The sequence below is a fragment of the Miniopterus natalensis genome, chromosome 8 (assembly GCF_054644295.1).
Source record: "Miniopterus natalensis isolate mMinNat1 chromosome 8, mMinNat1.hap1, whole genome shotgun sequence".
NCBI lineage: Eukaryota > Metazoa > Chordata > Mammalia > Chiroptera > Miniopteridae > Miniopterus > Miniopterus natalensis.
Genome location: NC_142088.1, coordinates 82,194,483 through 82,221,744, shown reverse-complemented (window position 1 = coordinate 82,221,744; position 27,262 = coordinate 82,194,483). Strand labels below are relative to the sequence as shown.

The 27,262-nt window shown below is 46.9% G+C and overlaps 2 protein-coding genes across 2 annotated transcripts in view; one reads left to right on the top strand and one right to left on the bottom strand.

The window, feature by feature from the left end:
• WDR33 (WD repeat domain 33) overlaps positions 1-20,596 on the top strand; it is a 102,175-nt gene extending 81,579 nt beyond the window's left edge. The window contains exons 12-22 of the mRNA XM_016201703.2: positions 277-371; positions 557-643; positions 871-1,010; positions 1,575-1,727; positions 2,330-3,415; positions 5,867-5,975; positions 8,978-9,416; positions 13,622-13,785; positions 13,893-13,985; positions 14,573-14,788; positions 19,469-20,596. Coding sequence (XP_016057189.2) covers positions 277-371; positions 557-643; positions 871-1,010; positions 1,575-1,727; positions 2,330-3,415; positions 5,867-5,975; positions 8,978-9,416; positions 13,622-13,785; positions 13,893-13,985; positions 14,573-14,788; positions 19,469-19,698 — 2,812 coding nt within the window. The 3' untranslated portion in view covers positions 19,699-20,596. The remainder of the gene's footprint in view (positions 1-276; positions 372-556; positions 644-870; positions 1,011-1,574; positions 1,728-2,329; positions 3,416-5,866; positions 5,976-8,977; positions 9,417-13,621; positions 13,786-13,892; positions 13,986-14,572; positions 14,789-19,468) is intronic.
• Positions 20,597-22,483: 1,887 nt separating this feature from the next.
• On the bottom strand, positions 22,484-23,715 carry SFT2D3 (SFT2 domain containing 3). The gene has a single exon (XM_087819447.1). The coding sequence runs from the start codon at positions 23,713-23,715 to the stop codon at positions 23,080-23,082; it is 636 nt and encodes a 211-aa protein (XP_087675573.1). The 3' UTR covers positions 22,484-23,079.
• Between the last annotated feature and the right edge of the window lie 3,547 nt (positions 23,716-27,262).

Sequence of the window (27,262 nt, the reverse complement as noted above, 5' to 3'; positions counted from 1 at the left end):
GATGTTTTAATTTGTATTCTATGTTGGGCTTAGGAACATTTTTGTGATGTTTTATAAGCACATATATTATAAGAAGGAGATTGATTATGACTTTGTTATTCAAATTTTGTTTTGCCTTCTGATTTAGAAAAAAATCTATCTACATTTTAAATTTTTGGAAGAGACTCATTATAAAATTGTTATGTTTACCAGGAGGCTGTTTAATCCTGTTAAGTGCCCAGAAATACACTAAAATCATGCTCCTCCCTTCCCTATCCCATTACTTTTATTTTGCAGCAAATTCTGGACCCGAAACCGACCAGGCGATAAAATGCGAGACCGATACAATCTAAACCTACTGCCAGGAATGTCTGAAGATGGCGTAGAGTATGGTGAGGCTCTGCGTCTTGTCCTTTGAAATTAGATGTTCTGTCATAAAAGTGTTAGGTTTTGAAAAGATTTTACAAAACGAATTTTAGTTTTATAGGTTATTGATTTGTAAATCACGATAGGTTTCATTTTTATAAAAGTGCTAATTTTAAATCTCTGTTGATAGTGAGTGTATTCCTACTTACAGATGACCTTGAACCTAATAGCCTGGCGGTGATCCCGGGAATGGGAATCCCGGAACAGCTCAAGCTAGCCATGGAACAAGAGCAGATGGGTAAGAGGGGCCGTGCCTCACGTTTGTTTTTTATAAAATGTTTATAGCTCTGTTTCTTATCTTCATGATACTAAGTTATTTTGAAAATTCTGAAATAATTTATTTTGAGAAATGTTGATACATGTAAACTGCATAACATTTAATCTGTTCTTTGAAAAATGTGTCCATTGATGAAGTGGTTATTTCCTTTCACTTCCTTGACTAAATACTTACCTGGATGGTTACAGGGAAAGATGAGTCAAACGAGATCGAGATGACAATTCCAGGTTTAGACTGGGGAATGGAGGAGGTGATGCAGAAGGATCAGAAAAAAGTGCCTCAGAAGAAAGTTCCGTATGCAAAACCTATTCCTGCTCAGTTCCAGCAGGTGAGTGGCCCCATCTCATTTGCGCTTTGGAGATTCTGCTTGGTGAGTCTGGATTAGCTCGTCTGTTGAATATATTTCTGTACTATAGAGCTTTTGGAGCATTTTTCACATTTTTGGGCATTCCTAGACGTAGTTCCCGTCTGCTGCTTTGCAGTTAGTGCTGAGTTTGTCATGAATCTTCTCTAGATCTTTTACTCTCACCTACTTATTATCATTGATGCTATTGGAGGAAGGAGGGAAAAGAGGCATGGAGCAGAGAGAGTATATGTTGACTCTCCTACATTGTCTGTCTTCTGCTTTATTTGTGCCCTTGGCACAAAGTATGTGTGCCCTTTTGAAGAGGCAGGCAAGCTTCACATTCTTAATAACATGCAAGATCTTACAGCTTTTATTAATTAGTAGTGTGCTTGCCAAATTCCACTCCTTAGAAATAAAGACAGTACACCAGGTGAGCCAACTTGTATTCGGGAGCTTGGAATGAGCCAATGATACTACAGAACGGTTTTTTCATTCTGTCATAATTTACACACTGAGGTATGTTTTAATATTCTCTTCTTTCCCAAGGCTTGGATGCAAAATAAAGTTCCAATTCCTGCCCCAAACGAGGTACTGAATGACAGAAAAGAGGACATTAAGTTGGAAGAGAAGAAAAAAACACAAGCAGAAATCGAGCAAGAGATGGCCACACTGCAGTATACTAACCCCCAGCTTCTGGAGGTGTGAGGGCGCTTGGGGGAGTCGGGGTGCTCTGAGAAGGCAGTGGTAACACTGTTGGTTGGTATGCTCATAGGGAGAAGGGGTGGGCTCTCGGATGGGTCTCATGGGCACCACCACTTCTTACTGCTGTGGTAGGGAGCTAGTTTCTAACTGGATCAGTCAAGTAGTGAGTAGACCTAAGTTAAATATATATTTTTAATAGAAAAAATAAAGCCAACATCATTTAAATTTGAATTAACTTATTTATCTACAGATAAGGTAATTTTTCTTTTCCTGTCAGCTCTAAAGCAGGTAGTTCTTAGTTTTCCTACCTTTGACAGCTACCAAGAAGGAGAAAACTCTGGTAAATACTGGGCTTTTTCTGGTCAGGATGACTGTCATTTCCCAGCTGCTCAGAAGTAGTCTAGAGTGAGTCTGGAGGCTGGAATGCCCTCCGAATGTCTGAATGCTACATGGACTCTAGTTACTGCTGGGAGTATTAAGAGGTTGATGCCTTGTGTTTGTTTTGAGACTCCCCCAGCAAAATAAGTGACAGCAGCATTGTCATCTTCTGACTCATTTTTCAGTGTGTTTTTTTGTTTTTTGTTTTTTTTTCTTTCTAGCAACTTAAAATTGAAAGGCTTGCACAGAAACAGGCTGAACAAATTCCACCTCCTCCTTCATCTGGCACTCCTCTTCTTGGACCCCAGCCCTTCCCAGGACAAGGTCCAATGTCTCAGATTCCTCAAGGTTTTCAACAGCCCCATTCATCTCAGCAGATGCCAATGAACATGGCTCAGATTGGGCCTCCAGGGCCACAGGGACAGTTTAGACCCCCTGGACCCCAGGGACAAATGGGACCGCAAGGTCCTCCATTGCATCAGGGAGGCGGAGGGCCACAAGGATTTATGGGACCACAAGGGCCCCAGGGCCCACCCCAAGGGTTGCCAAGGCCTCAGGACATACATGGGCCCCAAGGAATGCAAAGGCATCCTGGACCTCATGGCCCTTTGGGACTTCAAGGACCACCTGGGCCACAGGGTAATTCTGGTCCTCAAGGTCATATGGGTCCCCAAGGTCTACCTGGCCCACAAGGTCACATTGGCCCCCAAGGCCCACCTGGTCCCCAGGGGCACATGGGCCCTCAGGGACCTCCTGGTACTCAAGGTATGCAGGGGCCAGCGGGTCCCAGAGGAATGCAAGGACCTCCTCATCCTCATGGGATACAAGGTGGGCCAGGGTCTCAGGGGATCCAAGGTCCTGTGTCTCAGGGACCTCTGATGGGATTAAACCCAAGAGGAATGCAGGGTCCTCCAGGCCCTCGAGAGAATCAAGGTCCTAGTCCCCAAGGCATGATGATGGGCCACCCACCTCAAGAGATGAGACCTCACCCTCCAAGTGGACTATTGGGACATGGCCCTCAGGAAATGAGAGGTCCTCAGGAGATGCGAGGCATGCAGGGGCCTCCACCTCAAGGATCAATGCTGGGCCCTCCCCAGGAATTGCGTGGGCCTCCAGGCTCACAAGGACAGCAGGGGCCGCCCCAGGGCTCTTTGGGACCTCCACCCCAGGGTGGCATGCAAGGGCCCCCTGGACCTCAGGGACAGCAGAACCCAGCAAGAGGGCCACATCCATCTCAAGGGCAAATACCATTTCAGCAGCAGAAAACAGCTCTGCTAGGTGATGGGCCCCGGGCCCCCTTCAATCAGGTATTTATTTCCAATTTGTGGGCATTACACATGGGGAAAATAATGCTTTGACTGACGCTGCACTGAATGCTGTGCAAAGCAGTCACAGCCAATAGAAATGTCTCTAGTGGTGATAGTGGCCTGAGAGTAGAATCACAGCTAAAGAGGGTGATAAGAATAATTAAATAGACCATTAAACGTGTCACAGTATTGAATCTTTACTTCTCAACCTATTTTTTAATAGGTGTTCTTCCAGAAAAGATTTCAACTGAATCCAGTTCATAATTGTTCCAGGACTGCAAAAGAGCTGTGTCCCTGGGGAGGAAGCTCGCAGGCTGCTGAGCCTGTCGTGCTCCCTTTTCTGGGTCCTTTACTTTGTAGCATGGTGTTTCATGGGCCTGCCAGCTCTACTTTTTAAGATAGTATAGGTGTTTAAGTCCGTTGTAGCCCATGATCTCACTGTTTTCATTTCAGTGAATGCTTTCAGAGCTCTCTCAGGCCAGAATTCTGCATTCTCAGATGGGGACCCTGTGGCTGGAATTCTGTCCAAGTTGTTTTCAGTTTACTTACAAAAATATTTACAGGAGGGAGTATTTCTACAGAAATTTTCTTGACCTTTTTGACAGTTCTGCTTTTATCAACCAAGTTATATTGCCCATTTCCTGAACTTGTTTTGGAGAGGCGGTGTGAGGAGAGTTCAGATCACTTGGGGAGAAAGGATTGCATGAGCATGGATGGGTTTAACACTGCTGGGCTCTGCGTTTTTTATGCTCTTGTAAATTTCAGAGAGAGTGAGCCAACGTCGACTCCCTGGCACGCCATTCACTTGGGGAGGCTATGCTTCGGGTACTGTGTGTAGAAAACACTTTGTTAACAGCTCTGGGAGTTTGTAATGTGAAGATGACCATTGGATTTATGGAATTAAAATAACTAGCTAAATAAGTAGATTATGTGTTACTCTTCAGTAGATCTTCCAGAACTTAAAAATGTCATAGCAATGAAGAATCTGATGGCATTTGAGTTTATTTCCAGAATTTATTGTGCACTATTAAAAAAAAAAAAAAGTCTTTATTGATTTCAGGGAGAAGAAGGGAAAGGGAGAGAGAGAGAGAAACATCAATGATGAAAGCGTCATTGATCGGCTGCCTCCTGAACACCCCCTACTTGAGATTGAGCCCGCAACCCAGGCATGTGCCCTGACCAGGAATCAAACCTTGATCTTCTGGATCCTAGGTCAATGCTCAACCGCTGAGCCACGCTAGCCTGGCTATTAAGAGTTTTTATTTTCTCTTGTAAAAGATTTTATAAATGAAAAGCATAGTGGCTGTAAAGATTTAAATGACAGAAATATTGGTAGAATGAATGTGAAGGTTTGAAATAGGGCATTTCATATCTCAAAGGTTGCCTAATGAAAATCTTTGCTCATATTTCTTACATGCTGAAATCTGACTTTCTTCACTTTGATCAGGCAAATTATTTAAACCAATTGTTTTAATTTACTGGAATTGCTTTTAGGTGTTAAATTAACAGCATGAAAGATGCTGATAAGAGTAGTTTTTGGGTGAAATGTACGGAAAACAAGAGTATAGAAATGACTGGTATTATGTTTGTAGCTGTAGTGCCATCCCTCCTATAAGACTGCTCTTTTATGTAAGCTAGTTTGGAATGTGAAAACAACTTTGCTATTGATTTTTTAAGCTGTGCTATTCCTGTAGTCGGGGTGTGTGTGTGTGTGTGTGTTTGACAACAGACCTGATCCAAGTTCCCTGGACAGTGTGGGGAATCAGAATTTATACATGGCTAGATAAAAATACAGAATATGAGAACTAGGGACAAGCGTGGGGTCCAGAGCAAGGAGATTGAGAGCGTCAGAGCAGCAGGTTTGTATGAGACAGAAGCTGCAAGAACCAAATGAATCCAACAAGATGCCAGGTAACTGAGCAGTAGGATGCTAAGGACAGAGGAGTCTGGAAGGTAGAGATGAGAGGGAGGTGAAAGGAGAAAGCTCGTGTGAGCACCTCACTCATCAAGAGCCCAGTCCTTTCTCATTCTCCCACTCCCCCTTTCAAACCCAGCCCTGCTGCCTTCCTGCAGCTGGAAAGGAGTTGCGGATGCCAGAGGAGAGGTGACCTGTCCTGGGAGTTGCCTGCCTTCCTTTTGGCAGGAGTTCCTCTGTGCAAGTGCCCTCATTATGTCACGATTTCTGGCTTTCCATTGAAGTTCTCGCTTAGCATAACAAGTAAAGATCTAGCTTTAAATAAAACCTATCAGCAGGTTTAAAATATTTGTGTTTCCTCTTATTATGGTAAGAGAAGTATCTCCTTTCCCCCAATTTAAGGACAGTTTTGCTATGAGGTCACTAGCTATACATTTACTACTGGAGGTGTTTATCTTGTCACATTGTAATAAAATTGCTATTAATGAAGCACAAGCCTATGGTTTCACACCCCCTCTTTAAAAACATCTTTTCAGGAAGGACAGAGCACAGGTCCCCCGCCCCTGATACCAGGCCTAGGACAGCAGGGAGCACAAGGTCGCATCCCCCCTCTTAACCCTGGACAAGGACCTGGCCCAAACAAAGGTAAATATCTGCTTGGCTGAATAAGACACTGTATTTTACCACCTTTGGGTAAATCTTGCAATAAATAGTTTTATTGGTAAGTAATTGATAGAATGGTCATTTGAACCTCTAGAAAAAATAGGAGCATAGTTGTTTCAGGGAATAGCTTTGTCTTATGTTGCTTTCATTCATAGATTTGCTTTAGGTAGCCAAAAATGCTGCCTGGAGGAAGTAAGCTCCTCACTGCCTGAACCTGGGGGTGAGACCATTTGGACCGCAGGCCCGTCCGTCTGTGAGGATGGGAGCATGGCCTGTGCCCATCCGGTGCAAATGTATCTGTTAGCAGCTGGAGAGCTGAACTGGTTCATTTCAAATGTTCTGATGGGATAAAGAATTCAGAGATGTTAGCAGTGTTTTTAATGCCACCCCTTCTCCCTTCAAATTGTGTCTAGTATTGAATTTAGCTGGTTACATTGTTCTGCACTATTTGAAAAGAAGAGAGCCGTGCACTGCTGTGTCATGCCTCAGGGTGATAGTTATGGAAAGCACAGAGATGAGAATTTTCAGTATTTAGTTAGATGTGAGGCTATTTAGAAATTAAGAGTTAATCTTAGGAATTGAAAGAGCACATGCTGGGAGCCTGAGTCCCCTGTTCCCTGAGGGTTGAGCTCTCAAACAGCCTGTGAAGAGTTGGAACAGGGTCAAGTGGGCTGTAGGCAGTTGGAGAGTTAGGGGAGGCCTGCGGGTGCGTGGATGGAGGAAAGTTAGGAGGTTGGTGGTCACACACCAGAGAACTGTGAGTACTGTGGAGATTGCATTTCAAAGAACTTCACTCCTTTTCATTTTGATTGGCTGAGCCAACAGCACCCTGTTGTAAATGTTAAGGGTTCTTACGGTTTTATCAGATTAAGAAAAGTCCTTGTCAGCATTTACAGCCCTAGGACTTTGGGAATGTAAAGCTTAGTCTTGAATGTATGTGAGACATTAGAGGTAGCCATAAAGGAAGGAATAAAGGAATTAGGAGAACATTTATTTTAATCCCATCCTATGGAAGTGGTGGTGGCCTGCAGGGGAAAAAAAAAAAGCAAGCATCAAGAGCCAATCTTTGGGTTTGGCAACCCTAAGAAAGAAGAGCCTTTTATCCACGAGGTATAGCTGTCAGCAAACTGAGAGCCTGCCTCTCTTGCTCTCCCCTGCCCTGTCTCTCCGCCTACTTCCCTCCCCTGTCCCCCTCCCCTCCCCTCCCCTGTCCCCCTCCCCTCCCCTCCCCTCCCCTCCCCTCCCCTCCCCTCCCCTCCCCTCCCCTCCCCTCCCCTCCCCTCCCCTCCCCTCCCCTCCCCTCCCCTCCTTTCCTCCTCCCCTCCCTCCCCCCCCATCTTTCTCTCCCCCCTTCTCTTTTTCTCTTTCTTTCTTCCTCTCTTTTTCCTCCCAGGGACCAAAGGGAGAAGGGAGAGCCGAGAAAGGGGCCCTGCCATCCCCTACTGGATTTACCAGCGCTGCCGCCCCATCACCGGTGGCCACATCCCTTCTAATTTGTAGTGGTGGGTTTCTTTCCTTGGGTAAACAGGGTTATTTTAAACAGATAGAGGTAATGGTAGGATAAATATTCATAGGTAAGCCCAAATGGAATATGTTCAGCTCCTCAGGTCAGAGGTCTGCTGTGGCTGAGGTCACACTGAGTTCAAGCAGCATGTCAGAGAGAAGCCATTAGGTACAGTTATACGCTGAGAGGCGGAAACGGGTCTGTGATAGTTGCAAACTGAACAGAGACAACGCAGAAGGTGCTTTCCTGAGCACGGAGAGGACTGGTTCATGGAGGAAAGGGAGAACCCTTCAAGTGGTGTGTTTCTATCTCGAGACTTCCCAGTTTTTAAGGCACGTTTGAATAGCGAGGAGGGGTTGGCATGGCCAAGAGAAATGAGCACAAATGAAAGAGGAAGGGCACTGGAAGGGGAGAATTGCGGCTGCCTGTGTGTGATGCCCGGGGACAAATGTGATTCATCTTTATTGCCAGGATAAAGAGTAAAGGCATGAGCTGGGCGATGGAGGAATTTCATTTAAACAGTTGTTTTAGAGAAAGGAATGTCCCTTTGCTATCCACTTTTCAGAAATGTGATTTAAATTGTATGTTGACAGAAAATAAGTATTCATTTATAATGGCCACAGTAGTTCAGTAGCCGGGAAAGAGTTAGGAGATGAACTAAGTTAACCAGCATAAATTTAATTGGTCTCTTTCCATTTTTACTCAGTACTCTAAATATATTACATGTTCAAATATTTTAAAAATTCTTTAGTGGGTTTCTAAATACTCTTTGCAAAGAGTGGTGATAATATTATAGAAGAGGGACATCATTCCTAGAGAGGGTGGAAAAAGTGTTCGTATAAACCTTGACCCTGAGGAACAACGAGGCTGTTTGGTCACCAAGCAGTTAAAGAGAAGCCCATGGTTCCTATGCCTTACAGAAGATTTTGTTAAGAATCAAAGTGTGAGTTAACAAATCAAGTTAAATGAAGTAGGGGTTAAAGGAGTGATATCATAGACGGGGGGAGGTAGCTTCAGTGCCCTCTGATGGGCTTTGCCAGCCCTTAAACAGGTGCAGAGGTGAGTGCCTGTGCTGGGCTGCCTGACCTGCAGCGTGGGTTTTGTCCTGTCCCCTCCCTGCGTGTCACTGAGAGAATAGGGGTGGGGAAGGAAGCTCAGTCTTATTCTCGTGAGGCTTTCTTACGTTTTCTGAATGAATCTCTGTCCTGGAAGGTGGGTGTTGCTAATGCCATTTGAGGTGAGCAGTTTGCCTTATGTCGGGTTGCTTAGCCAGTGGGAGATGAAGTTGAAGTCTGTACCACAAGACCCTAGTTCTTTACATGGTGCCTTCGAGATATTTATCTCTTAAGGAGGATGAGAACCAAGGAGGGAACACATTCTAAATAAAAGAATGCATTCTGAAATATTGTGATGCTGAAAATCAGACCTGTGTTGGCAGGATTCCTGGAAATCCTGATAAAAGCAGCTTTGTTTCCTGTAGGTGACTCCCGGGGCCCTCCAAACCACCACCTGGGCCCAATGTCTGAGAGGCGGCATGAGCAGAGCAGCGGCCCTGAGCATGGTCCAGACAGGGGACCTTTCCGGGGCGGCCAGGACTGCAGGGGTCCCCCTGATAGGCGTGGCCCTCACCCTGACTTTCCTGACGACTTCAGCAGACCAGATGACTTCCATCCTGACAAGCGCTTTGGCCACCGATTACGTGAATTCGAGGGGCGAGGAGGACCTTTACCACAAGAAGAGAAGTGGAGGCGAGGGGGGCCTGGGCCTCCGTTTCCTCCTGATCACAGGGAATTCAGTGAGGGGGATGGCCGAGGCTCAGCCCGGGGTCCTCCAGGGGCATGGGAAGGCCGCAGACCTGGAGACGAGCGGTTCCCTCGGGATCCTGAGGACCCACGTTTTCGAGGGCGCAGAGAAGAAAGGTGGGGCAGATACTCTGTAGGTCTGTTTCTTCCCGGGAGCTTTTGTCTGTTTTTCCCCACAAAGTCTCTTTTCTTTTTTATTTGTAGCCCCACATTCTCCACATTTTGAATTTAGACTTAGAAAAATTATGCTTTTTAACCTTCATATGTTTCTTCTTATCTTTACAATTTAGAAATAATTTTCTTTTTGCTTAATTTTTTGGTTGTTTTAAAGTGATGGGAGGATCTGTATACTATAAAGTTTCTTGGATCTGATAAGAAATCTCCAGGTTCTCTGGATTAGAGTGATGAAATAAGAGACAGATCTATAGATTAAAAATAAAGGAATTGTTAAGTAGTTTTTGTAAAATTGCCTAAAGATCCTAACAAAACCAAATCAAAGCTGAAAAGTAATCTTCCTGTTAAACAAGGTCTAGGTCAGGCTTGAACACTCAGCTTGCTTGGGTAAAAAAGAACACGAGAAATATGGAGGGGATAAAAAGAACAGAAGAAAAAATTAAAAATATGGAGGAAAAAACAAGAATTAATGAGATTTCAAGTGAGACGCAGAATAATTAATGACGGTAGCCTCATTTAGTCGTTACAGTGCAGCCTTTCACAGATAGGGGCACACTGAGAACCAGCAGCTCTTGACCTTGGAGGCTGCAGAGCCGAGCTGTCCGCACTCCTGCCTGCACCACATCAGTCTCCCATGTCTTTTCCCATCACAGTTCTCACTGGTGTTGCTAGTAGGTGATTGAGTTAACCCACGGGATGGGTTAGAAAAGATTGGCTAGCAAAGGGGCCATAGAGGGTGAAATAGATGGTTAAGGAAAGTAGCTATCAGAAGGGAGTTTTGGGGGGAAAAAAGATTTAAGGGCTCCAAGTTTTCAGAAGGGTCTGTCTTTATGGTATCCAAGTCTTCACTCTGAAGTGGCTTTTTATATCTGCAAGTGCCTCATATCCAGTGGCTTTGGCATCAACGTGACTTTCATTGATTTCTTGAATCTCTGCATCTTGTGCAAAGTTTCAGATTTTACTAACCCTCACTTTGTACTATATTTCATCTGTCAGTGACAGACTCACAGCCTAACTCTCGTGCTGCTTACAGCTTTGTGCCGCTCCTCAGATATGCCCAGCAGGCTCCTGTTCCTGTTGTGCTTGCTGTTTCCTCTGCCCGGGACTCAGTTTCCCAAATGCCTGGGCTCCCGTCAGTTGGACCTCCTCCTGTTACACCAGCTCCCTTACTCTGCTTTACAGCTCGCAGCACTCAGCGTTGTGCGACTCTAGTAATGTGTTCTTTGTTTTTCTTCAACCCTCACCTAAGGAAATTTTTTCCCATTGCTTTTTAGAGAGAGTGGATGGGGGGAGGAGAGAGAGAAACATTGATGTGAAAGAGACACATCGATTGGTGGCCTCCTGCATGAGCCCCAACAGGGGCCTGGGATTGACTGGCAACTGAGGGACATGCTCTCTACCAGGGATCAAACCCGTGACCCTTTGGTGCGAGGGCCAGTGCTCTAACCACTGAGACACACTGGGCAGGGCACTGTGTTTATTTTTTTATCACCTGTATTTCTAGAAGCAGGACAGCTTCCTGAGGGCAGGGGCTGTGTTTACCCACCTCTGTGTCCTCATTACCTGGAGCAGTAGTGGTGTCACAGCAGGCGCTCAGTAGCTTGATTAAGGGAACCTGTTAAATAAGGAAGGAGAGGGGTTTCACAGAGGTCAGCTTATTAGGAGCTCAGGCCACCATAACCGCAAACCACACTGAGTGGCTTAAACAACAGAAATCTATTCTCTCACAGTTCTGGAGGCTGGAAGTCCAAGGTCAACATCTAGCACGATGGGTGTCTGGTGAGACTTCCTGGCTTGCAGGAAGAGAGCGTGAGCAAGCTCTCCCTGGTGCCTCTTCTTATAAGGACACTAATTCCATCATGAGGGCCCTACCCCCATGCCCCATCTAACTGTAATTATCTCTTAAAGGCCCATCTCCAGATATCGTCACATTGGGGTTAGGGCTTTGACATATAAATTTTGTTGGGGGACACAAATGTGTAGACCATAACAGTCGCTGTTTTCTAATTTGGGCAACTTAGATTCTCTCTGTTCTCTTATAGCTAGGGCATTCGTATGGCGGATGCCTGGACAAGAGTCCTGCTGTGTGTGCAGATTCTCCCTTGAGTCTGTCTCTCTGCTTTACTCTGCCTGTCCCCCTCATCTCCTCCTCCTGGCCAGTTCTACCCTTATGTTATTTCAGCCAGTGTGCTGGTCACACACCCCTTTGTTTGCAGGGACATGATTCATAAGTTACCTCAGGCAAGGATCATCACTGAGTGCTAAAACCATTGGGTAAGAGATTGTGGGGAAACAGGATAGTCTCATAGTGCCACAGAACCACCCCCAGATCACTTAACTGCAAAGGAGAAGATGTACCTTTGCAGCAGTGAAATCTGGTCACCACACCACTTTGCATCATAAACAATGGGACAAAGTGGTGTCACTGAGAAGGTATAAATTGTTCAGCCAAGAATGTTTACCTGAATCTAATCATGAGGAAACAATCAGAAAAATTCAAATTGTGGTACATTCTATAAACACCTGGGTGGACCTTCCAAAAAGTCAAGATCACAAAAGATAAAATATAGGAGGGGTACTGTTCTGGATTAAAGTAGAACACAGACACATGGCTACTGAGTAACAGTGTGTGATTAGAACTGAAATTCATATTTTAAAACAACTATAAAGGACATTTTGAGGACAAATGAAGAAAGTTGAATGAGACTATAGAATAAATAATATTACATGTTAGAGTATAATAGTATTTTATAGGAGAAATAGTGTTCTTAGAAGAAACATACTGAAGTATTCAGGGGTGATGCATGCAACGGCAGCTGATTGTAGAAGGATTTAGAAAATGAATTTGGGAGCAGGTGGATAGAGAGAAGACAACATTGCCCAGCTGATGTGGCTCAGCGGTTGAGCATTGGCCTATGCACCAGGAGATTGTGGTTCAGTTCCCGGTCAGGGCACAGGCCTGGGTTGCAGGCTTGGTCCCCAGTCGGGGGCATGCAGGAGGCAGCCCGTCCATGTTGATGTCTCTTTCTCTCTCCCTCTCTCCCTCCCTCTCCTTCTCTTCCTAAAAAAATCAATGATAACATATTTATTAAAAAGGTAAAATCTTAAGAACTGATTACTCCAGGTGATGGATGTATGGGCTTGTTCTATTTTTTTAACTTTACTGTAAATTGGAAATATTTCTAAATAAAATGGAGCAAAAGAAAATTGAAAAGACTGAAGAAAAAGCAAGTCTTGTCCTGACGGAAGCCATGGGCAGGTGACTCCCACAGATGAGCCCCATGACCGTGCTGCCTTCTGACATCTCTCACCTCCTGTGGCCTCTCTGGTGCATGCACCTTTCCTGCTTGCAGGCCCCGCATCCTGCTTCTTCACAGGCTTCCACCACAGTGCTGGTCCTCCCTCATAACGGCTCGGCTTCAGCGACACTCCCGGCTGACCCAGTTTCTCAGTTCCAGAATTCCTAGAGGCAGTGAAATTTTTCACCAGCCAGGGCGCCAGCCAGCCATGGAACGAGGCCACTGGTGAAGTTAATAGCCACCCTGAGTAGAGACCGGGTGGGCCAGGGCAGATGGCAGAGCGGATGCCCCCAAACAGCTCTGTGACAGTTGGCAGGCAGGAATCCACACACTCCTTTTTTGTGATTATATAAGTATTAAATATTCATTATAAATATTTAAATGATAATAAAAAGTCTTTGGGAGGCAGTAGTAAAGAGCCTGGGATGAGGGGCGAGACTGGCTGAGTTCAAATGTGAACACTTATGTGTATCCTAAAATTGACGACTTCCTCTCTCTCTGCCTCTGTGTGCTCATGGGTAGAATAGAGTTAACCATAGTGCCAGCTTCATGTGGTTATGAGGATGGATGGAGTGAAGGATGTCAAGCACTTGGCATTGATAGAAGCAGTTAAAAATGCTCACTGCGATGATTATTCCTCAATTCTACGTTCTGATATGTTTACTTCCTGCCTGTTTTTGCCTGTAATATTGGGATTGTAAAATATGTACTTTTAAAAATGCACAATTTCACTGTTTTTCTCCCATTTAACGTTGTATCATGTTTTCTTACATCATGTGCTTCTCTGAAACATGAACTAAGAGCTGTAAGGTGTTTCATAGGCGGACGTTCTGCTGTTTTCCCTCACAGCTTCAGGAGAGGAGCCCCGCCGAGACATGAAGGCCGGGCTCCCCCAAGAGGAAGGGATGGCTTTCCTGGTCCTGAAGACTTTGGTCCAGAGGAGAGTTTTGATGCTTCTGATGAAGCTGCCCGAGGAAGAGATCTCCGGGGACGAGGTCGGGGGGCCCCACGAGGTATGTGCTGAGGACACTGGGCTCTGTGAAGGGCGGGTGGAGAGGGACCTGTTTGGGAACACCCCTGAAATAGCCTGCCTGTGGTGGTGTTCTGCTCCCTTGTGCAGGAGGAAGGAAGGGTTTGCTGCCCACCCCTGACGAGTTCCCTCGGTTTGAAGGAGGACGCAAACCGGACTCCTGGGACGGAGGCCGAGAGCCAGGTAGGGAGGGGCTGCCTGTGGCTTATGGGGACTCAGACAGCTGGCCAAGGACCCCTGGGCCCGAAGGTCCACCAGGTGCTCTCTTTTCCAGCCTACTCTCCACTGGGGGTCGGATTGTTTTCACATCCTTCAGCCAACAACAGCGCCCTATCGCAGGAGATGAGAGGTGGAGCGCAGAAACGGGTGACAGGATCCACTGGCTTTGTTCTATTGAGCCAGACAGTTAAATGAATTAAAGTTTTCTCAGTCTTAATTGCTAAAACGGACAAATATTATTAGTTATAACTCTCATAAATGATCTCTCTTTGGAGTCCTCAGTAATTTTTAAGAGCGTTAAGATATCCTGAGACTAAAAAGCTAGAGGTCCACTTTTCTGGACTTTACCTTCCCCTTAATTTAGATGCTAGGTCGACTTCTAGTCTTGACCTTTTTTAAACGTACTCGTGGTGTGTTTCCTGCACGAGTGAATGTTGTTTCTCACATTGCTCCTTACTCTTAACAGTATAATTGCCGCCTGCTGTTGGCTGCATTGTAATGTAATGGGATTGTCAGATCCTCAGCCTTGCCCATCTGTGTTTCCATTTCAGGGCCAGGTCATGAACATTTCCGTGATGCTCCCCGCCCTGACCATCCCCCTCATGATGGTCATTCCCCAGCTAGCAGAGAACGTTCCTCTTCTCTCCAAGGCATGGACATGGCATCCCTGCCACCCCGAAAGCGCCCCTGGCATGATGGGCCAGGGGCCTCTGAGCACAGAGAAATGGAAACCCCAGGGGGTCCTTCTGAGGATCGAGGAGGCAAAGGTAAGTGGAGGCCAGTGATTCCAGTTCTGGGAGCTGTTGTTGCCACAGCCCTGCCAAGAAGGCTGCAGGGGCCTCTGGAGGCCTCATCTCCAGGCCAGCCCCATCCCAGGGAATGCCTGTTCTATCTCTCCCCTGCTAGGGCACCATTCTACCCTCCAGGGCCTAGGCTGTGGGAAGGTACATGGTCCCAAATGTGGTACAGATGCAGTTTTCTTGGGCTCACCCCACAGCCAGTCGGAGCTCTCACTCAGGACTGCAAGTTTGCCTTCGGCACAAGTCTCCTCCACTTGCTTTCAAGAATCTCTGCTTTGCCCTGGCTGGTGTGGCTCAGTTGGTTGGGCATCGTCCTGTGCGCCAGGAGGTGGCCGTTTTGATTCCCGGTCAGGGCACATGCAGGGTTATGGGCTTGATCCCCAGTAAAGGGTGTGCAGGAGGCAGCCAATGGATGTTTTGCTCTCGCATCAATGTTGTTTTCTCTCTCACTCTCTGCTTTGCTCAAGTTTAGCTTTTTGTCAGTGTGCCCAGCACTGTCTCTGCTGATGGTACTTCCTGCTCTAAGTGGCAGATTGTTCTCCACTGATGACTCATCTGAGCCCTGGAGGGTCTCTTCAGTGAGTGGCTGGTGGAATTGTCCTCTCCCAGGATCTGGGTTTCTTTTAGTGTGGGCCCAGAAGGAATGCTACTTGTGCCCATAGTTACAAAGACTTTGGGGAACACAGTCTGGAAGGGGTTGTTTTTAAGTGGGGGCAATAAGAGTATTTCTACAACTTTTGGATCTTTATTTTTGGTGCAGCACTAACTTTTAGCCAGGGTTAGTAGCCACTAAATGCTAACTACAACTGTGGTCTCAAGGTTAGGCTGTGCTGTTGCATATGTGGTGTGGTTTGGGGGCTTCTGTCAGGGAGGCTTTGGCCTCCCTGACAAAGTTCTGGCTTTTGTTGTTGTTCTTTTTTTAAAAAATTTATCTTTATTGTTGAAAGTATTACAGATATCCCATTTCCCCCCCTTGACCCCTACTATACTTCACCTGCCCCAGTCATTCACCTCACTATTGTCTGTGTCCATGGGTCATGCATATATGTATATAAGTTCTTTGATTAGTCTCTCCCCTCCCACTCCACCACCCCTGCCTTCCCTTTGAGATTTGTCAGTCTGTTCCATGCTTCTATGTCTCTGGATCTATTTTATTCATCAGTTTATTTTGTTCATTAGATCCAACATATGAGTGAGATCATGTAAAACTGAATCAGGAAGAATCAGAAAACCTGAATAGGCTAATAACAACTGATGAAATCGAAGCAGCAATAAAAAACTCCCAGCAAACAAAAGCCCTGGTCCAGATGGCTTCACAGGGGTACTCTACCAAGCATTCTACTTCTTACTACAGCAGTCCCTTTAATGTTTCTTGCAGTGCTGGTTTGGTGGTGATAAACTCCTTTAGCCTATTTTTGTCTGGGAAGCTCTTTTTAAAAAAATATACATCTTTATTGATTTCAGACAGAGGAAGGCAGAGGGAGAGAGAGAGAAAGGAACATCAATGAAGAGAGAGACATTAAGTGGCTGCCTCCTGCATGCATGCCCCTACTGGGGATTGAGCCCCCAACCCAGGCGTGTGCCCTGACTGGGAATTGAACCAAAATCTCCTGGATCATAGTTCGATGCTCAGCTGCTAAGCCACGCTGGCTGGGCTGGGAAGCTCTTTATTTCACCATCTATTTTGAATGATAGCTTTGCTGGATAGAGTAGTCTTGGTGTCAGATCCTTGTTTTGCATTACCTTGAATACTTCATGCCATTCCCTTCTGGCCTGTAGAGACTCTGATGAGAAGTCAGTTGACAGCCTTATGGGAACTCCTTTGTAGGTAACAGATTGCTTTTCTGTTGCTGCCTTTAAGATGCGCTGTCTTGAATTTTTGATATATTAAGTATGATGTTTCTAGGCGTGGGCCTCTTTGGGTTCTTCTTGCTTGGGACTCTGTGCCTCCTGAACTTGTGTGATTTTTTTTTTTCCTTCACCAGGTTAGGGAAGTTTTCTGCTATTATTTCTTCAAACAGGTTCCTTTACCCTTGCTTACTTTTGACCTCCTCTGGCACTCCTATGATGTGAATATTGTTACCCTTCATGTTGTCCCACAGCTCCCTTAAACTGTCCTCCTGTTTTTTCTTTTTGGATCTCTGATTGAATGTTTTTTTTCTACCCAGTCCTCTAATCGCTGATCTGATCCTCAGCTTCCATTAACCTGCTGTATATCCCTTCCAATGTATTCTTTTTTTTTTTTTTTTAAGATGGATAAACAATGTATTTATATACTATGTAATATTATTCAGCCTTAAAAGGAAGGAAATTCTGACACATGTTACAACATGGGGGAACCTTGAAAACATTATGGCAAGTGAAATAAGCCAGACAAAATAGAACAAAAAATGCATGATTCTCTTTGTATAAAGTACCTAGGATAAGCAAAGTCATAGAGACAGAAAGTAGAATAGAGTTTAGCAAGGGCTGTGAAGAGGGAGGAATGGGAAGCCATCACTTGACAAGTTTCTATTAGGGATGATGAAAAGTTGTGGAAATGGATGGTGGTGACGTTTGTACAACATTGTGTATGTTCTCAATGCCTATGACTTGGTAGGCTTGAAAATGGCTAAAATGGTCAATTTTATTTGTGGTTTATTATATTTACTATCAGCCACACACGAGACAAGGTGGAGTCTGCCTCAAGGAGATTGCTGCTACCAAGAGAGCTGACTTGTGTAAATAAAGCCCGCCCACCCGTATGCCACTGGGGTGAGGAGTGGCCCGGGGCCAAAGGGGATGCCCTGGGAGTTTTGTAGGCTGAGACCAGAATCCCATCCTCCCTTCTCCTCCAGATAAGGTGTTCACCCCAGGAATCCTGTATATGAGTGGGATTTGAGGCCAGATGGCCAGTGGTAGGATATTTTGGGGCACACAGGAACCTTGGGGGCATGTGGCTGTGACCTCACCAGAAGGCAGCCTCCTGCTCAGCTGGATGCTCCTGGCTGTTTGGAAATGCTGCTACGGATGTCATGATTCTGGGTGGAGGGCGTTCAGGAGCCAAATTAGTTTGTGTGAACAAAAAACTCAGTCCTTGATCTGAACCTTCCAGGACTCAAAGGGAGTTTCTTTTCCTTCCTGTTCTTGCCCTGAAAGGAGAGGCCTTTGTTTTTGGGGGTGTCTACCTTGTGCTTCCCCTTTCTTTGTCCCTCTCAGCCTCTGAAAAAGAAACTCCCAGCAGAGTGACTGAAAAGGACACTCTAGCCAACAGCAGCTCCCTATGGCGCCTGGAGGTGAAGGTGGGGCAGCCGGGACAGGGAGCAGGCCACCCTGTCTCTTGAGTTGTCACCCTAACTTTTGATCACACCCAGAGAGGAAGCCTGGTGGCAGGGCTGAGATATCCCTCTGGACCTTCAGCTGCTGCCTGTGGGAGCCCAGCCAGCCCTCTCACACCTCCGCACTTCTTACCAGTCTCTGTGTGGTCTCTGCTTTACATCCTTGGTTATGAGGGTCTCCAGCTAGTCTTCAGTTGATTATGCAGGATGACTTTCCTATATTTTAGTTGTAATTCCAATTTGGTCCTGGGAGGTCAGTGTAGCTTCCATTCAGTCTGCCGCCATTTTGGAATCTCTGGCTTTTGTTCTTGACAGTTGTTTGGTTCTTCTCAGAGAAAACCCCTCAGAAATTACATCATGTCACCAGATCTCCCCATCCAAGCACACATTTTGTTGCTGGTCAGTATGGGCACTCAGGACATCTTTTAGGGTCATTGGTCAAGGCCACATGGCTAGTGTGAAAGTGATGTCCCAGCTGACAGCTTCTTTGCCCTTGCACCTTCTGGTGGGTCTAGGCTGTGCTTTGTAAGAAAAGAAGCTAAAATTATTTCTTTAGCTAGCTTTCCTAACCTCTGTCTTAACTGGACTCATTTCCATTTAAAAATTTAAGACAAAATAAAGCTGTAAATAATCTTCTGCTAATGCATTATGGGAGAGGTGGCCAAATCCTATACTCTCACGAGAAAAAAAATTTTAAGTCGGAATTTTAGTGATACCTAAAATTTGTGTGTCCAATACTGGAACAAATAAAACTGTCCCTGGGAGAAATAATTGTAAAAGCTAGTGTTTTTCTTTCTATGCTTCTGTTTTTCAAGAAATAATTTCACTATTTAAAGTGAAATGAAAAGTGCCACATGGTTGTGAGGTAATGCCAGTAAGCGCTTATTCTGGTGAAGCACTTGTCATTGCCCTCACAGGCGCTCCAGAGTTAAGGCAGTGCTGTGCAGAACTTCCCTCAGCATATCCCTGGTGGCACAGATGGGTGAGGGTACACTTCCTGTACCCTGGAGACATGGCCTACCGTGTCCATGACTCCCAGAGGTGCTCTGTGTTTTCCTCTCGCCCTCCCATTGTCTCTGCAACACAGCCTTGGGGAACATGTCTAGTTGGTGTGCACAGGCACAGTCACAAGCCACGTTGAGAATGAGACAGTGATCATGAAGAGGGTGGAGGCACAACTTTTAGTGCCCTGAATGCTGTCCTTAGAACTGTTCTAAAGATTAAAAGACCCAGAAGTGTTGTACTGTCATCACAGAGTACAAGTTTGTACCAGGAGTTATCAGTAGTCTGATATAAAAAAGTCACATGTGAAATCAATGTTTTATTTCAGGCCGAGGGGGCCCAGGACCTTCCCAAAGAGTGCCAAAATCCGGGCGTTCCAGTTCCTTGGATGGAGATCACCATGACGGATACCACAGAGATGAACCTTTTGGGGGCCCTCCGGGCAGTGGCACGCCTTCTAGAGGGGTCCGGAGTGGCAGTAACTGGGGTAGAGGGAGTACCATGAACTCTGGTCCACCAAGGCGGGGAGCTTCAAGGGGTGGTGGAAGGGGTCGGTAGAAGTTGGGGTTGAGTATCCCTTGGCCTCTCTGGACAGTATTTAAGAACTTCTTGTGAACTTACCAAGAGAAACAAAAGGAAGCCTGCACCTTGTAGCCCTGAACTCTTTTTCTGGGGCAGCTGAATTCCGCGAGCCCCGTGAGGTCTTCGGGATGGAGACTGCTGCTGGCTGCCCAGAGTAGCTTCCTGGTCTTGTCCTGCACACCCTCACTGCCAGCTCCTACACTGTTTTGTGAAGATAAAAGCTGGAGGTTTTTAAGTGTCACAAGACAAGGAGTACCTCTGCAAAATTAAGCTCATGTTCAATTGGGAATTTGTTTCTATATGTACAGTTTGTCAGAGAAAAAACATTAAGTTGTTTTTGTATGAATACAGAATGTGATTTATGCAAGAATTCAGAAAACAACCAGTTGTGACGTGCTTGCCTTAAGGAAACCCTTAGTTCCCATTGCGTCCAGTCTGCTGAGGGGTGTACAGTTAGTGCTTATACTTGTAAGCACACTTGATGGAACCTCTATAAGTCATCTAAATTAATTTCACCTGTGAACTTTGTTTTTAAACAAATTCTCATCCAACCGTTATTCTGTCATACTTATTTTTGTAATAGAGTGAGAAATACCTTAAAACCATAACACAGTTTGTAGAGTCAAAGTCTTAGATGTGTTCTGGCAGATCGAAAATTATACTCTGGAAAAAAAAAATATTCTCATTATCCAAGCAACTAGGGGTTTCCCCTTGAGTGCATCTTCTAGTAATCACCTTAGACTTGAATTGCCTTGTTTCTGACTAGAGGAACTTGATGTAAGCCAGAAATTAACTTATATGTACTCTTTGATTATTGTAAATCATTTCACAAATTGTTTAAGTTGACAAGAATGGACCAAAATGTCTGCAACAATCTTGCAAAACTTCAGTAATTTCTTTCTCTTCTACACTAGTTATGTGGAAATACATAGTGTTTATAAGGCCGAGGATAGTCCTAACTCACAGTAAGCCAGAAGTTATTGTCTACAACAAATTCCTTTAGTTTTAAATGTAACATTTGATCCCATTTGAATGGATGCCAAAAGTTCAGTTTGAGATGACTCCGTAATAGTTTCTATATTGACCCTTACTTTGTTTTGAGAAGAAGAAAGTTTTTCTTATTCAAAGCTTCAGTTTGGCATTGGAGACAAGTGTGCTGGGCAAACTTGGTGCTGGAAGTCTCAGTAGTTGTTTAGAAAATCCCATTTCTAAGGCTGGATAGTACATGTAAAAAAATTCTTAACTGCCTCCCTATTAATGTAAAAAATGGTAAAAGCTGTTATTTCTGCAGAGTGAGAAAATGGCAGTCACTCACATTGCTTTTCAGGGTATTAGAACCTATAAACTGTAAGTGAATAACTTTCACTTTACTCTGAAATTAAAAACATTTATTGGCACCTCACTGAACATGATTAGGTGGCTTGAGACTGCTTCAGGTTTGTGGATATTCTTTATTTGCCCTCCATTGGTGTATCTTAAAAAGAAGTTGTAATCAATTCTGAGAAGCTGAAAAGGGATTCTATCAAGATCAGGCTCCTTTTTCTGAGATTCATGTGGTAAGAAACTTTATCGTCCTAACATTTTAGGCTTTACCTTTAAAACATAGTACCCCAGTAAGCAGATAGCCAGATCGCATTTTGAGTATGAATTCATTTAGAAAAAAGTAAAATCTCTACATTATATACTTATGAAATACTTAGGAGGTACATATATACATTTTAAAACATCACTGACAGAATACATAGTGCTTTGAATTTCATAAAAGCTAGATTTTCAGTGTTGAGTTCTTGAGAAAATGGGAAAACAGTATTTAGAAATAACATCAACATAAAAATGTGCTGAACATGGTATAATCTCCAGTTGTGAAAATTCTAGAGAAATTGAGAATTAGAACAGAGATTTAACTAGGGTGTAGAAAGAGCAGCCAAGGGCACAAGATTTCCCAGTTAAAAAAATAAATCACTCCCTGAAAACTGCATTTGCTTTTACAAACACCCTCCTGGTTTTTCCTCTTAAGGTAGGTAACCCTATTTACTGGTCCAGGAACAAGGCATTATTCTTTTTAAATTATTTTTTATTTCTCACCTGAGGATATTTTTTCCATTGCTTTAAAGGGAGAGAAACATTGATGTGGGGGAGAAGCACGGATGGGTTGCCTCCTGCACCTGACCGAGCCTGCAACCGCGGCACACGCCCTGGCTGGAGTCGAACTCGGGACCCTGCGGCCGGCAGCCAGCGCTCCAACCACGGGGCCAAACCGCCAGCGCCGCGCGTGTTCTCCCCGGGGCTGGGCGGGCGCCGCGCTTCGGGGTTGCTGCTCGCCGCGGGGACGTTCCTCAGGACCCAAGGACACACGTGCTGAGCTGGACAAGAGGCGGTGCGGGACGCACCTGTGTAGGGGACACTGGAACCCAGCCCCCAAATGCCGAGCGGAAGAGCGGCTCCCGGCCCGCCCCGAGCGAGGCCTCCCGAGCTCTGCGCCCGGACGCGGACGGAACCGACCTGAAGTTTGGCTCTTTGTGCCCTGAGAACCATGGAAATCGAATTTTAAAATCCTAAGTACGCTTTACATTCTAGTTCACATATAACTGGGGACAAACATGTAGTTTCACAGACTCATCCGAATATTCAGCCCATGCTGTCCGTGGGTTTGGCGCGCAGGCGAGTCCTGGGAGGGGGACGGGGCCGCCAGCTGAGAAGCGTCTCCGTCGCGTCCGGGCGGGCGCGGGGCGCTCCCGGGGCGGGCGGCGGGGGGGCGCGGGCGGCGGGTCCCCGAGGTCACTGGCGTGCGCCGGGCGTCAGTGCAGACTTCTAGGTCCACTGTTTCCTCTTCAGTGAAGTTTTCCTCTGACTTTATAAGGCACATTTATAATTTCACTTAAAAAAGTGAGATAAACCCTCTTAAGTACTTTTAAAAAGTCTGGTGGGTAAATTTAAATAGCTACCCTCATGGATCCACTCACATCGGAGGAAGGGAAACCGCCTCCAAGAGCCGGAGGAGGCGCGCGAGCCCGGCGGCCCCGCCCCGCAGCCCTCGCCCGGGGGCTCCCCGCGCGCCTCAGGGCCCCCGGCGGGGCTCCCGGAAGGGGAGCGCCAGGTCCAAGAACAGTCGCAGGGCAGCTAATTAAGAGTTTTTGCTTTTACTAAGGTCACGGCCCACGGTCAACGCCAACACAACTCGTCCATGTTTCGCAGCGCGTCCGCCCAACGACCGAGCCCCGCTCAGCGCACAGGCCCCCGAGGGCGGAACAGAAGTTGGGACGGAGGCTCTTCCAAACGGCTTGTCTCAGTTTTAAACGGCGCTCCAAGTCACAGGCGGCGCGGCGGCGTCCTGCCCGGCGGCGAGCCCCGCGCCCCTCACACGGGCAGCGCCCTGGCCAGGCCGCCGGGGGGGCGCCAGCGCCCGAGCGCCAGGCGGAGCGCGGCGCCGGCGCCTCGCGGGAGCAGGCCCACCAGCGCGGCCGCCAGCGCGGCCACCTGCGCGCAGGCGCCGAGCGCCGTGAGGAACGTACTGCGCAAGCCCAGCGCCGCGTACAGCGTGGCGGCCAGCGCCGCGGCGTAGAGCAGCGCGGGCCGCGAGGGCGCCTCCTCGCCGCGCAGCAGACGCTTGCACGCCGCGCCGCCCCGCAGGAGCGCGCCTCCCGCGAGCGCCAGCGCCGAGCCCAGCGACCAGAGCAGCGCGAACTTGCGGGCGCGCAGCAGCAGCAGCGGCGCGTAGAGCGCGGCCAGGCCGAAGCAGAGGGCGGCCAGCAGCAGGCACACGCCGCCCGCCGCCAGCTGCTGCGTGCGCGTCGCGCTCGGCAGGCACGCCGGGCCCGCCTCCGGCTCCGCGGGGCTCCGCGCCCACGCCCAGCGCAGGCCCGCGCGGTCCAGCCACGCGCCCGCGCCGGCTTCGTCCGCCTTGCCTGCGGCGAGCAGCGGCTCTGCGGCCGCCGGCCCGCCGGCTGTCCCCTGCGCCAGGTACTCCTGCAGCTCGCGGTGGATGTCCGCCATCGCGGGCCGCGCCGTCGCCCGCCCCGTCCCCTCGGTCCTCTGACGGAGGCGCGCTCCCGCGGACGGCTGTTGGTCGGCTGGGCGCCGGGGGCGGGCCCTTCTGCGTCTTCCCTCCCGGCGCCGCGCCTCGTTCTCGGGCGCCAGGCGCCCTGGGCCTGGTAAGTCGCGTCGGAATCAGATTGAAGGTGTGGGTTGGTGTGGCCGCAAGAGGTCACGGGAAGGACTCTGTGATGAACCGTTGGTATCTTTTTTATTTTATTTTTCCCCCGTTGCTTTCCAGAGAGTGGGAGGGGGACAGAAGCACGAGAGACGCGGCCGTGGCCCCCCCGCACGGCCGCCGGGGCGGAGGTGGAGCCTGGGGAGCTGCCTCCAGGTTCCCTGGTCCCCCTCGCCGGGGCCGTGTCATTGCCGTCCAGGGGGCGGGGCAGCAGGCCTCCCGCGCGGGCTGCGGCTGGCGGGCGACCCAGCGACCCAGGTAGCGCCCTTGCCGGGAGTCAACCCGGTACCCTTTGGCCCGAGGGCGGTGTTTTGCTTTTTCATATAAATGCGAAGACCTGGTTGGCCTCTGACCGTTTGTGAGTTGGGCAGGGCGTAGCTAGCGGAGGGAAAGCGGAGGGAGGGAGGCTGCCCCCCTCCGGCGGCCCCGCGGCCCTGCGGGTGTTACCGGGGAACCTGGTCAGGGGTACGCGGGGACCTGTTCCTAGCGTCGTAGGCTAACCTGCAGTATCTCGGTAAGTTTTTGTAGAAGTTCAGACATGCACGACTTAAAACTCAAAGTGTCACAAGCGGGGGGCGAGTCTCCTGAGGGTTGGGGGTGAGACGTGTCGCGGGCGCGGAGCGGGCGGCCGGAGGCCGAGCGGCGCGTTCCTTGGCTTGCGGAGGGAGGGGATTCTTGACGGATGTCCATTGGTACGAAGTAAGTTTCAGTCTCTCAATCAGACACTTGGGGAAGTCACTTTCCCTGTTTTAAAGTTTTGTTTTCCTGAGGGTGCTGGTTTGAAAGTCCCCGTTTCATATCCTCTGGTTCCATTTTAGATTGGAATCCTTTGACACTTGATAATAGTGATCATCGCTTACTGTGGGCAAAAGTCATTAAGATGGCTACTATAAAGAAAAGTTTAAAGCCCCCCAAAAAAGTTTTGGCCAGATGGGGAGAAATTGGAACGCTATTGCTAGGAATAAAAAATGGTACTGCTGCTATGGTAAATAGTATGGCAGTTTCTAAAAAAATTAAAGATAGAATTACCATATGACTCGGTAATTCTACTGGGTATATATTCAAAACAATTTAAAGCAAGGTCTTGAGGTACTTGTACACCATGTTCATAGCAGCATTATTAACGGTAGCCAGAAAGTGGAATCAACCCAAGAGTCTGCCTACCAATGATTTAATAGTGGTATATACAGAGAACGGAATATTATTCAGTGTTAAAAATGAAAGAAATTCTGACATACAACATGAATGCACCTTGAGGACATAGGATACTAAGTGAAACAGGTTAGGGACAGAGGTGAACACCTAGTTCAGAGCATAGAGACAGAAAGTAGAATGGTGGTACGTAAATGATGTTACCTAATCATTGACACAGCTGCGAGATGGAAAACGGGTTGTTTTTTTCATTGTACAGATGAGGAAGACTGAACTACTAAGAAGTTAAATGACCTACCCAAGGTCACCCAAAAAACTGGTGAGAGGGCAGGGTTGTGAGTTTCAGTTTTTAACCTTGTGAGCTTCCCTTTATATTACAGAACACTTCCCTGGGATAGAATTATAAAGCCAGAAACCTGCTCTGTTTTGGTTCCTGCCCTGAAAGGACACAGTAAAACCCTTTCCCAACCCTATCCCCCAGCTGCTGCAACAGCTCATCCAGCAGCCTGAGAGCGTGGGGTTGCCACCTGCCTCCATTGTGCCTTGAACCTGCTCGTTCCATCACGTCAGCAAAAGTGTTCGTGACAGAGCCACCAAATACTTCTTTTGCCAAGTCCAGTGAAAATTTCAGTCCTTAGGCTCCTTAAATTTACAGGAATATTCCACTCAGTTGCTCACTCCCTTTTAAAATCCAACACATGGCTTCCAGGACAGTACCTAGAACCAGTTGTACCATCTCAAATCTCCTTTGCTCTTTCTCCTAACTCCCAGGGCATCTCTCAGTCTCTTTTTTTCTTGGCACTACAAAGAATACTATAAATGGAGCCACTTTAAAATGGAGTTGGAGCTGCCATCCCAGAGGAACTGCCTCGCATGTCATACTCCTCAAACCTTTGGATGTTCAAATGGCAAAATATCCTTTGGACTGGGCCTAGGCAACATTGTATTCCAAGGAACTGTTTCAAAGATGGTAAGAACGGGATATTAGACTACCTTAGCACCACTGTGTTAGCTTATCTGCACCAATAAAAATGCCTTCCTTCTATTGATGTATTTGGTATAATTGTTTCTTTTCTCATAAAGGCCTTGTGATTCTGCCCAAATCAGTGCTTCCCAAATAGCCATTCTTTGGATCTCAAAGAAATGCTTGTTGAGTCTCACTTTGGTCTTTTGTTTTTAGGTTAACATATCTGGGTCTCATGTGGGTGTAAAATGCCCTCACCTTCATGAACTGCATCCCCTGGAACTGGGTACAGTACCTACAAGAGCCTGTTTTGTGCTCACTGTTTCCACATACTGCACATGAAGTCCACTTTGGTTAAGACTCTGCTCCTTTGGGTTGAAGTTAAATGCCTTTAAGATCTATAGGGGTTTTCCCCTCAAGGGTGTGTGTGTGTGTGGGGGGGGGGGGTGTTGTCCCATGCCAGCAATATGGGGCCCTCACTCTCCAAGTTCCTCAAAAAAGTTCCTTCCTTGGGAACCCTAGCTAGTTATATATACAAACATTTTGGTTCTTCCTCTTGAGCCTTTTTAATAAAATGGGCCAACTTAACCAAAATAAATTTAAAACTTTACTGGCCATTTCAGGAAAACCTTTAATTCCAACTCAGGAACTGATCCCCATCCCACCCCCTTAAAGGAGTGGCATCTAAACCTCCCAGAGACCATGGAATACATCCTTTGACAAGCAGAAGTTCCAAAAGACAAAAGGACTTCTCTCAAAAGATCCTAAAAGAAACTGGTCAGCATAAGAGAAAATATAAATGTAAGCTTGAGAAAATGTTCATGCTTCCTAGTAATCATGGAATTTCAACTTTCCTCTACCATTTTTATACCTAAAAGATTTGTAAAACAAAAATCACAATCATAACACACTGCTGGGAAATTTCTGGTGAAATTGGCATGGTCACACTCCTAGTAACAGAAGTTTGTACTACCTGTTATGGAAAGCAACATGAAAATAACTGGAGCTATAAAATTTTTTATAGATTTAATTCCATCGACAATAATTCCCCGCTAGGACACATCCTAGAGAAATCATCTTGCAGCCAACAATGGGAAGACTGGTACTGTTGTAATTAACTAGTTAATAATAGGAAAGGAGCAAAGGGAGGGCCAAGCATAGGCATGTTCCCTGCAAATCACGGGGAGGGAACCACAGGGAAGATAGATACATGC

Coding starts and splice junctions, on each gene's coding strand:
- SFT2D3 (XM_087819447.1), bottom strand. CDS start 23,715: ATGGCGGACATCCACCGCGAGCTGCAGGAGTACCTGGCGCAGGGGACA.